This window comes from Agelaius phoeniceus, chromosome 2 (assembly GCF_051311805.1).
Source record: "Agelaius phoeniceus isolate bAgePho1 chromosome 2, bAgePho1.hap1, whole genome shotgun sequence".
Classification (NCBI taxonomy): Eukaryota; Metazoa; Chordata; class Aves; order Passeriformes; family Icteridae; genus Agelaius; species Agelaius phoeniceus.
In genome coordinates, this window is record NC_135266.1 from 77,836,553 (window position 1) to 77,849,191 (window position 12,639).

A 12,639-nucleotide genomic window follows, 5' to 3' on the forward strand; every position below is an offset into this window, starting at 1 on the left:
CTGAATAACCTTGCAAGAGATAATTTACTTTCAGGTTCATAAACTTCTGAAGAAAATGTTCTTTTCCCTCAGCAATGCCTTTAGAGATCCAAGTATCAGGTACTTTCAAAAGTGTATCCTGGAAGAGGAGAATCAATTTCCTAATAATTCCCTATGTAATTCTATCAGATGTTTTCAAATTAAAAAGCAGATACTATTAAATGAGAAAATGTGTTTTTAGGATGTCACTTGTTTTTCTCCAAAACATTCTCTCTTGAGATGGAAACAAAAATATTAGAAGTTCCCAGCATTGCTGTGAAAATGCATGCAAACCTGCCAGTACTGTCAGGTCACAAAGCAGGACATATTAGACTCCCTGTTAGTCAACTGCAGAGCTGTCTTGAGTTTATTTGGCATTTGCTGATTCCAGGAGTAGCTGCTCTGTGTCTGGGAATCTTCAAAATCCCTGCCCAAGAAGCAGGACTAGTAAGTCTACACACATAATCTCATTTTATTGCTTTACTGTCTACTAAATATGAAGTATTTTTGCTGGAATAGCTTACTTAGGATATTATCAAGTTACTGCTTAAATAAAATGGAGAAGCCCCCTAGAACATCAGAAACTGACTTTCTTTTCTCTGCATCAGTTTTAGGATAGCTTTCTGAAGTTTAAAATATTTTATCATAACAGGAAGAGGTTTGTTCCTGTACAAAAGCTTGTGACTTCAAATGATTTCAAAAACAAAGCTAGCCACGCTGTTTAGGAGCTCTTGAAGAGGCCACTTTATCTGCATAGTTAGCAACATCTTTGCTTTGTTGCAAAGATAAAGAAAAGAGTTACATCTTGTTACATCTTTGCACTGAGAGCAAAGATAAAGAAAAAAGCTGCAAAGAACATAATGTCATTCAAACAAAGCAATTCCAACAGAATAGCTTAAAACTTCACATACTCACTGCTTGATTTCAAAAGCTGCAGATAAAAATATCTTTTTGTTAACTAGTAATTTCTTTTTTTAAACCCTCTTTGGGAATCTCCCAACTATGCCAACCAATCAGCCAACATCACTGATCCCAGTGATGTGCCAGCAGCACATTCAGCACTGCTCATGGTCCCAGGGCAGCTCCGACGTCATCGCAACAGGACTGCAGTGCTGACCTGAGGAAGAACTTGAGGCGTGCTTTGAGAAATATTTTAGATTAATACACACAACTGGAAACTGTGCTGTTTACAGATATTTTGGGGGAAAAAAAAAGGAAACAGTCTGAGGTCAATGTCAGAATTGATTTTGTTTTGTTTTGAAAGCATCTATTTTCAGAGTCCTTTTTACAACACTGATAAAAGAACACAAACTATCACTTTGGGGTGAAAAGTTAAGCCTCCCCAGTGGCATTGCTAAGCTCACCGATTGCTCTCAGATTACTTCTTGAGGGTGGGTGTTTAATCTTCTCATCAAGACAAGAATCTGAGACCACCCCTTCTTGGCAAACTCCACAGGAACAAATAGTTCTGTGGTAGCTACTATAACCTGACAGGTCCTGAAATAACAAAACTGCTTTATTTGGTGGAGAGATGGATCTCTTGATGCTCCCATATCTACCAAGACACAATAAAGTTTAAAGTAATGATGTCCATTTTTGTTACAGCACAGAAAGGATACTTCGCAGATACAGTCATCCACTTCACTTTGGAACAGAGCTATTTCAGAGTTTGCTTTACCAAAAGCAAAGTTGCTATATTAGTAGGAGATTCAAATTTGTATATTCCCAGGCCCCTGCAGAATCTGCTGCATAGACAGGACAAGATACTGGATGAAGGGAAATCTATGGCAATACAGCTGATCAAGTGATTTTCTATTTAGAATGGAAAAAGGCAACTCCACCATTCATATGGAATAAAAACCCACAGACCCCACATCATCTGAGAAATGTCCAAACAATGCCCAAATTGTAACTCTATCTATTTTTATGCTGTTAACTTAACAATACCACAAAACAAAGGAAAGCAATGCAGAAAGAGACCCTAATTTTCCCCCAAACTGCTAAAGAAAAACCCCAACATGTAACAGAGTAAGATTAACAGATGAATTCATACCCATGTATAAGACCTCGTGACTTAAGCATTTCAGTACCGCTGTGGCACTATACAACACCCACAAGCACAATTCTGAAGTAATCCCTGTAGGCTAAGAGAAGGCAGCTGCCTTAGTCAAAACATAATGAATTTGGTTTGATAAAGGATGTTAAAACTCAGGATGGAGTCTAATTTTGAACAAGGGGAGGAAGAGCAGGGACTAGGTGCCTTTGAGCTGGTGAATGAAGATTGACACCTTGTGCAGGGAGCAGAACACCAAACTCTGCTTTTTTAAGTCCTGTCCTGCTCTGTGCCTGGGCAATTGGCTACTTCCTGTATTTCTCATAATCCTTCTTGAGACTTTTAAAGTCTCATCAACAACCTTGAGACCTGCTTTTCAGGTGTGGGAACATGATCTTGTCCAGGCTGCGGCCAAGAGCAAGGCTAGAAAGAACTTAACAGGTGAGTAGAGCTACTGCACTGTGTTTGCCAAATCCTCCATTCCCTCAAACACCCACTAAGAAGTTTAGTTCCCCTGTGAGCTGGAAATTAAGTTTGAAAGTCAATGTCTTTGTTCATACTTTTGATCACAGCTCAGGAGTCCAGCAGGATTCTAGCAGCTGTGCAGGGTAAGGATGCAACCTTCCTGAGTCCTTCCTGTGACACATACCACAGTAGGCTGCAGCAGATTAGCAAGAAAAAAAGCCTTTATTCATTTAGAAGATGTCAAAGTTTTCTTGCATTTTTATATTCTTTTGTCCTCTTTCAGTAAAAAGGCTAACACTACCTAAGTTTTTAATTTTTTTTGCTTTACTAGCTGTAGATTTTAAAAAATAAATGGTTCTTTTTGCTAAGAAAGGTACACTGCGTGCTCACTTAAACAATTCCACCAATTTACACATTTATCCTAAGCCTTAATTCTTAAATGCTATGGCAGAATAGTAAATTATTTTCCAATTTACTACAGGGGACTAATTTATTTATCCTTAATTTATATCTGTTTTCTTTATGATGCAAATTAGAATCTTATTAAACTGCAGGAAAAAAACGAAGCTTCAAAAACTGGTTTTAGTCAGTGAGCCAGTTAATCACACTCATAACAGAAAGGCTGCATTTAACAGAATTTATTAAAACTGATTATGCACATAACATTAACTGTTTTCCTCCCAAACACCTGCAGTCAACACACTGAACCAACAGTTTTTAATCACTGTGTCCACAATCTTATAGTTACGAAATTTGAATTTTCACTCTCATCTTTTAAAAGAATACGCTAAAATTGAAATAAGCTTTTAGGATTATTGTCTTTCTTTTGTTTGTTTTTCTGTTAACTTCCTAAAAACTTGTCAACTTTGAATGAAACAGTAATTGAATTGAAGCACACTGCAGTGAGAAAATAATTTTGTTTCATTTGCATGAGCTGTCCCAAGAAGACCAGTCACTTCAAAAAGACTCTGGGTCCAGCTGCTCAGCCAGTGTTGTCTTCCAGTTTAATAGTTTGGCTCTGCACAGGAGAAAGTAAGACTTGCTTAGATGAAATGTATGCATAGAGGGCTCTTCATTAATGTTTTTGAAACTTCCCAAATATTTCACATACACAAGTGTAGAAGAAGCAACGGCTAATCATACTGGCATGACAATTATTTTATGCATGGCAAAAAATAGGTCTTTCACTGCTTGATATTTCCCTACCTTTATTTGAATAAATAAGGGAAATACATTTGATCTATTTAAAAAATAATTTAATATTAAACATTTTCATTAAATGCAAGTTCTGATTTCTCATTTCTTGCATTTGATAATGCAAGTAAAATATCAGATTAGACAACATATATGGGATTATTTCTCAAATGAAAGTGTTCTAGGACCAAAATCTTGGAATGAAATGTATTTACTAGTGCAATTTACAACTTTCACAGTTCAGAAACTTTAACCAAAACTTGGGGATTTATGTAAGTAAACAAAAAGCTAGAGAAAATTTGTGCTTCTCTATCTACCAGAGATAGATGCCTATTAACCTATAATACCTAAAGAGATTGCCATGAGTTATTCATCAGTACAGCAGATCTTTTGGTATGCAGCTGTCTCATGACCACTGAGTAGCCTCAGTTCCTCATGCTCAATTATTTATTCTTACACTTTATAACAAATCCTCCAGCCCTCCTCCTCTATCGCAGCAACCTATGGCAATACCATCAGTTTTTTTTTACCTGGTCATTACTAAAAATAAAACAAGACTGATCTCAAATTGCCCCACGGGATCTTCTAACTGGTGACTTCTCTCTAACCACAGCCCCTCCCATAAACAAAACTCACTGCCCTTTTGCATTGAGCTAGTTCCTCTGACAGACTGGGTTTCTCATACTAAGCCCCATCTAAACTACATTACAATGACTCATGTAGAGTGTTATAAAAGACTGGCTGAAATAGAAATAGGTTTGATCCCCTGTATTTCCTTGCCTACAGAATAAGTTATCAAGGAAGACATCAGGTAACTGGTACTAACCCTTTTTGAGAAACTGTTGCATTTTAACTCAAAACATTTGGCCATCAATAATACCCCTTGCCTGTCCTCTCTTTGTGCTTCCTTCTCCTGGCCCCCTCCCTCCATGGTTCAGACTGACATTAAAACACACCAAATCTAGTGGATGCAAATACCAAACTTTGAGTGACAGACACCACTTGTAATGAAACACCTCCTGCAGTACCTACTACAGCAAGGTCACTTATTTTTCTCAGTTAAAGGACGACAAGTGCTATGATTTCAGCGGATACTGAGGAAACTGATGCACCAAATGGGCATTCTGGTATTTCTAACCATCTTAGATACTTATCTAAAATGCTGCTTTGACAGCTTTCTGACAGACCTTAAAAAATGGGAGTTTTGTTTGTTTCACGCTCCTCAATTTCTAGACAATCCAAATTAAACACAGAGAGAACGTGCTACCTCCTGCATGCCTACATGTGAAGATAGATGTGAGCAAAGATGTGGGAAAATTAATCCCAGCAGTGAATATGGATTTGTTTCCCAAGTAGAAAGGAATTCACTGCTTTGAATAAATGAATGAAATTAAATAATGATAAAAACTAATCCTCCTGGCCAAAACAAATTATTTTATGAAACAAACAGATGGAATTGTAAGGAGGACACAAACCTCTCCTTTTAAGTCTTAAAACCAAAATTGCTTCTGTTGTCTTTGATCTGATTTAAGTTGTATTAAAGGTCAATGAACATTGGAACAAATATTGCCAAATACTGTACTCAATGGATAAAAAGAAAGAGGAAGGTTTGGCTTTATTGTCCATAACACATCACACAATGAGCTCACCAGCGTTACCAGCTGGGGCCTCGCAAACCACATTGACCAAATAAGGCAAAAGGCTTCGTGCCTGGAATCCTTTCCCAGTTACCTCACCCGGCTTCTGCTCGCCTTGCTACAATAATTGGAGAGGTCAATTTTTTAAACTCAGATGGAGTAAATCAACAGGCTGTCCAATGCAAAGTTGGGTTTGTGTAGTCTCTGGAGAGAACTCAGCTTTATTTAAACTGAGTGTGTACAGAAAAGGAATAACTGAAATATGTGCAATAAAAACAGAAGAGCAAGTAGTATAAATCAAGAAGAGCAAGTGATGTAGATTTGTATATTGCTGATTAGATTACAAACACTAATGTTTTATGGGGAATGTTTCTCAAATTTGTTGGGTACCTTCAGGTTTTTGAAGTGCATGTGAAGAAGTGGTCTTTAATGTTATTCTTGTGTTATTCCAAAAACACTTGAACTTTGCACTCTTGGGTTTATACGGTCCTTGTATTTAAAATATAGCTTTGTAACGTCAACAGGATATATTTTATCTTCCGTATTCTTTTTGATTTCTGAGACCATATTTTTGCCTAAACTCATTATAGTTTTGAAGAAAAAATTAAATATTTGCATTCTCTATGTAAAAACATTTAGAGAATATTCATCATGGTAGCAAAAAATCTTGTAAACTTATTAATTACACAAATTAGTTTACAAGGTTTTATTATTAAAATAAAATGGTGATTCTCATAATTTATACCATTTTCCCCTTTTTTCCCTTGGGAGGGTGGGGTTTGGTTGTATTTATCTGCAACTGAATTTTATCTGGTGTTTCATTAAAAAAAAAGAAAAAAAGCCCAGACATCACTTTTAAGTGCTCTCTCACATCATCTTTACCCCCAGCAAAATCTGACAGTGGTACCTAATATAATTTCCTGTTTTGTATGTTGGTAACACAACTATCTAATAATATTTTTCTTCCATAAAATTTGGAAACACAGCTTAATAGGGTACTAAAATGTATAAAGTCCGATGAGAAGACAGAGTCCAACACCTAACAGCTGCTTGGATCTCTAGTTACTGCTAATATTGCTAATGCTAAAGGCATACCAATCTTGTGCTTCTATACCCAATCCCTTTAAATGTTTGTCCATAAGATATTATGATGCAAATTAATTGTGAAGTGACAGCTCTAGAAATGTGACATTACTATCAGCTATCCTGTGGAGTTTGCACCATCCACAGAATCACAAAATCACAGAATATGCTAAATTGGAAGGGACCCAAAAGGATCATCAAGTCCAGCTCCTGGCTCTGCGCAAGACCATCCCCAAGAGTCACACCATGTGCCCGAAAGCATTGTACAAACGCTTCTTGATTTCACACAGGCTGGTGCTATGACCTCTTCCCTGGGGAGCTTGTTCTAGTGCCCAACCACCCTCTAGTGAAACCTTTTATAAATAGCCAGTCTAAACCTCCCCTGATTCAGCTTCAGACCATTCCCTCAGGTCCTGTCACTGGTCGCTACAGAGAAGAGATCAGTGCCTGCCCCTCTGCCTCCCCTAATGAGGACGCTGCAGACTGTAATGAAGTTTTCCCTGTTTCCTTTTCTCCAGGCTGAACAGAGCAAGCAATCTCAGTGTCTCCTTGTATGGCGTCCTTTCCAGACCCTTCACCACATTCATAGCCCCTCTTTGGAGACTCTCTAATAGCTTCCTGTCTTATATTGTGGCACCCAAAACTGTACCCAGCACTGGAGGTGAGGCCACCCCAGAGCAGAGCAGGACAATCCCCTCCCTTGCCCAGCTGGCCATGCTGTGAAACACTGAAACACTGCTCTGCAGCATCTCATTCCCCAGTCTGTCTGTATATCCAGGGTTGAAGAATCCAGCACTTTTTCCTGTTGAATTTCATCTGGTTGGTGAGGGCAACACAGTCCTCTAATCTGTCAAGGTCCCTCTGCAGGGTCCCCTATCTTTGAGGGAGTCAGCAGCTGCTCCCAGTTTTGCTTCATCTGCAAACTTGCCCAGTATCCCTTCCAGTCCTGTGTCCAAGTCATTTATGAAGATGTTGAAGAGCATAGGCCAGAGGATGGAACCCTGTGGAACCCTACTAGTGACAGGTCACCAGTCTGATGCCACCCCACTCATTAAAACCCTTTGTGCCTGACCCATGAGACAATTCTCACCCACAGCATGATGTATTTATTCAGCTGAATGCTGGACATTTTGTCCAGAAGGATCCTGTGACAGCATGGAAAGATTACATCAGCTGGCTTCCCTTGATCAGCTAGGTAGGTTAGCTTGTCATTAAAGGAAATCGGATTTGACAAGCAGGAGTTTCCCCTCATGAAGCCATGCTGGCTGTCACCAATGACTGCACTGTCTTTCAGGTGTTTTTCAATACCTCCTGGAATAATCTTCTCCATAACTGTACCAGGCACTGAAGTCAGACTAACAGGCTTGTGTTTTCTAGGATCCTCCTTCTTGCACTTCTTGAAAACTGGGACAGCTTTCTCCAGCTTCTAGTCAGCTGGAACATCTCCCGTTTCTCTTCAGAGAGCAACATGTACACAGAAATGTTTTGGGGTTTTGGGTAGGAGAGGGATGACAGAAAAACAGAATCAAGTTTGGATTTGATACAAATAGCATTCTACACACTGTTTTAGACTAACACTACAGGGAAAAAAAAACAGCTCACACCTGCTGTGGACCTGTAAGGTCCACTCAACTGATGTGTCTAGAAAACACAAATAAAACCACAAATAAAACCACAAATAAAAAGTGACATTCTCAGTGTTCTGTGAAACTTGCTCCTAAAATCCAAACAACAAGAAAATATCTATATCTCTGTTTGACTATCAGCACAGATCATCCCAGAGGAGTTCAAAGAGGCAAATATCTGTGCAAACCTTCCTTAACTGCGGATAAATAATCAGCAAGCTCAACTCATTCTATATTTATAAGAGTTCATAAATGCTCAAGGGCTGATCCCAGTGAACAGAAGTAGGGTAAACAATCTGACCATGTTTTCCACTTTACCAATAATGGGTTTCACAAAGCCCAAATTTCTACTCTACTTCATATGGGTCTCATTATTCCTAGATCATACGCTGCTATTTTGTAATTACTAGAAAAACAATACTGAATGTAATTAAGCTCTGACTTGTTTGTGTTGATACCATTTAGTTACATTTAGTTAGAGGCTAACTGTAATTGCTTCCACTGATAAAAATCAACTCAAAGGCAAATGTATCACACTTGGTTATGACGGCTTTCTGAATTTCTCATTTCTGAGTTTGACAGTTGAACTCCATGTGCAGTGCTAGAAAATATGTTTGTTTGACATTTTATAAAACAATGACCTGGGAGAGCTCTCTTTAGGGTATCCATGTGTCAAGCCAAATATTCTGGACTCTCCAAAACACACAGCACTGCATAATAAAGTGCATTAGACACTGGAATAAGAGTTAGCAGAGCCAGGCTCCCTCCTGAACTCATTCTGTACAGTGTAGTATGACCAGCGATAAGTCAAAACAACTCTAAGAGGAGCAGATGCTCATATTTTACATGGAAGAGATATGGAAAAGAAACCAACCATTGTGATATACCAAACAGAGAGGACTCAACCTGTTCTGCAGTGCCCTTCCTTTAATATTCTTGATGATACAAAAAACAAAGGAGTCATCTTCAATTAGATCATTATGCATGTGTTGACATCTACTGAGTGATATATTTATTCAAAGGAAACCTGAGTGTCATAGAGAGTTCTGCAGAGAGTCCTGTAAACCACTTATGGATTGTCTCTGTCATGCAGCAAGACAGTCAGTAGAATGGTGGGTTAAGCTTTCAAATAGGGTGCTCTGAAGAATGATATCCCTTGAACTATGAGAATAGGAAATGAAACACTACTACAAAGAACTGGATGATGCTATTAAAACCTACTGAAAACTAAAAATAATTTTGTGCTGGGATTAAGTTCTGATTCATGCAGCATGGTAAATAATCTCCCAGTCCTGCATCTCACAGTAGCACAGGGGTGGGACAAGAGAAGAATGTTGTTGTACACAAAAACATATCAAGTGAAAGGGTAAAGAGCACCCACTTCAGAAAAATCTGACCTCAAGTTCGCAGTACACATTCTTCACAAACATCTACTTAGTTCCTGTGCGGAAGCAGCCCCATGTGTTTGCCACACATTCACAACAGCAGTACAAGAAGTATAAACCTTTGGTGTCTCTTTCCAATAGCTCTGTTCTTCTTCTGAGTTTCTTTGAGTACAGCACATGCCCAACCTCACCTGCAACATCAGAGAGCTTTTTTTTTTGTACTCATTTAACCTTACAAAAGAATGTTTCCCAAAAAATTTTATGAGCACTAATATAAGATGCAAAATGCTTCAGAACTAGTGTATTCATGCAGACGGAAGAACCATAACCTCTAATTGACTATCACAGCATTTTTGCATAGCCGAGAGACTGTAATGAAAGCAGATACTGACAACCAGTCAAAAATTCAGGATCAGACTGAAAACAGCTATTCTAGACTAAAAGTTAATTCCAACATACTTTTCCCCAATATATCTGATTTCCTGAGCTGACTAGTGAACCCTGGTACAGACAACCTGCATTGTCTCTCTCACACAGATATAATACTTAACACAAAAGAACCAGATAAAATTACTAACTGGAGCACTTCCACCATGGGAAAAACCCTGAAGAATATTAAGATGAATACTCTGGCAAAACGAACATGAGCCATTGCACTGCATCAGCCATGTAAAGAGGAGAGGGAAAGCAGAGGCAGAGATCGTGCTGAAACTGTCTTCTGTCTTTATACAATGCCTGTTTGAGGGACTCATAGCAGCTGTTTGAATCCTCCCTGTGGTTCTGGGTTAACCCAAGACACAGCATAATGTAAATGCAGAAATGCAGACATCAGAAGATGAACACAATGCCAGATGGTAGGAATGTGCAACAGTAGCAAGAGCTATCTTCTATGCAGATTATCAGTCTTTAAACTCCATCTCTAAATTGTCTCCTCCTCTGAAGCAAAGAATTAAGTATAATTTACTAACATATTAATGAGCATGGCATCAAGTCTGTTTGAATACAAAATGCTTGTTTTCAGTCCAGCTTTCAAAACACACTGATAAACTCAAATAAACATTAAATGAAAAACAACCCCAGCCACTTACTTTTGCTGCTCCTATTTGCTCTTTTCGAAACTTCTCCAGCGGTGCTATTAGCACATCATTAGCATTCTGGATCTGCAATATTAAACATAAAGGATGTTGTCTTAATACAGAGTATTTGCAGAAAGTGGAGTCACTGTAACTCTGCCAAAGTGCAAGACTGAAAAATGCATGTCTGAAACATTCTGGTAAGAGTAGAAGGCAAGTAATTATGTTTTCTTTACACAAAGCATACAAAACACATGTACACTAGTCTACCACAGAACATTTTTATGAATAACTACGGAAATTTCAATGGAAGATGCAGTAATTTTCTCTCCAATATGCAGAAGGTTTTCTGGTGCTTTACTTCCATTTCTTGTATCTTGCCTAAAACCAGAATAGAAAACAAAAACTTTCAGGAATATATTTTGGCAGAACAAAGAAGACAAACATGTGAATACTGACAGCACTGACTAAAAAAAGTCTGTGTTTACAGAATCTGAAACTTTGACAGCCAAATATTTTCAGCTATCCTTTTGGATTATAGACCTAGGTACACTGAGCAGAAGACAGTGAGGCAGAGAACTCTAAAAAGATATGTGGGTACTTAAAAGAAATACTCTAGATTGGGTTCCTTCACTTTTCTAGTTTTTAAACTAATTTGAGATGTCCTGCAGCTATTTTTATCCCTTTAACCTAAACCAGAGTTCTTAATGAAACACAGTTTTCCCCTCTGGCCTCTGTTTATTTAGTGTAAATCCAGTCCTGGGAACTCCTCCCTGAAACCCATTCCCAGCAGCAATCACCCAAAGCATCTGTAGTCATTTGGGACTGGAAACACACAAGCAGCAGAATACAAATGGCAGCCAAGCCATCATGCCACTCTCCAAGGAAAGGAAGCATAATTTCCCCATGTGCCTTTTAGGTACAGGAAAAATAACCAATTACATTTACTTTGCTGATGAAAATCAGAGAAACTAAAACCTGTCAGCATATCAGAAATAAAGTACAATAAAACACATTACAATATTCTATTATACTGACAACAGGCAAAACTCTGGGTTTTCTGCACAAATAGCTTTTTTCTCCTCACCAGTACAGTCTTTACCAACACTCATAATTTGGGCTTTGGCAGGTTTAGTAGTCTGGGCAAAGCTAACATGTACCTAAGCCAAATGTGAATGAATACAGTTCTTGTGGTTCTTCCATAACAGTAATTGATAAGTTACATTGTCAGTTGAGCACAAAAACTTCCCAAAAGGCTGTAATAAAAACCATATAGAATAAACCTATTGAAATACAAACACACTTTCTTTCTTCCAAAACCTAACATTACAATTCAAAAGACCACAGAATCACCACATCTCTTAGCAGCGCAAAGTTTTAGGAGAAGCTGAGACTCTCTTTGCCACCCTTATGAAGTGAAGTCCAAGACAGCAATGGCAACACTAGAATGCTCAGTGATACCATGATCAAAATGTGCTACATTAAAAAAAAAAAAAATAAGGCACAGAGGATGAGGAGAAATGTTTTCATTGCATCCAACATCTTCCATCAGTTCCACCGGACCAGACTACAACACTACCCAACTCTCCAAGTGGATGCTTCCCAATAAAAAATAGATTTTTAGCCATTATCCAGCAGTCTAACTGGGACTCAACACCTTTTACAAGGTAAAGTGCATGCACTTAGCAAAAGATAATTTCAATCCCGAGGATCACTAAAGCAGATTAACAGCAGTGCAAAGCTTGAATGACTTGCCTACTACCAAGCAAAATTTGCCTGGAAGTAGCAGCTGGAAGTTTTGATAGCTTACAGAGCATGTACATGGCTTTTAGCAACACATACAGAAACCACAAATGATTGCTGGAGTCACTGGTATGGAAATGTGGATGCAATTTTTTTTTTTTTTTTCACGTCCCAAGCTAAGTTCTTCTCTACCCTTTAGATTCATTGCTAAATATGTCACAGTTCAATTAAGGGAGACAGATATATATTATTAAGTAGTTACTTCTGATACCAGCAATCACTACTAGTCTTGTTGGCCAGTCAAACTAACCAGTTTGATCAGCATGTCATTGACAGTCAAACTAATCCCATGTGCAGCTGAAT

The 12,639-nt window shown here is 38.3% G+C and overlaps 1 protein-coding gene across 1 annotated transcript in view; it reads right to left on the bottom strand.

Moving 5' to 3' along the window:
- The window catches only part of ARHGAP42 (Rho GTPase activating protein 42), a 144,514-nt gene that overhangs the window by 56,817 nt on the left and 75,058 nt on the right, over window positions 1–12,639 (bottom strand). Inside the window, exon 4 of the mRNA XM_054654655.2 lies at window positions 10,549–10,620. Coding sequence (XP_054510630.1) covers window positions 10,549–10,620 — 72 coding nt within the window. The remainder of the gene's footprint in view (window positions 1–10,548; window positions 10,621–12,639) is intronic.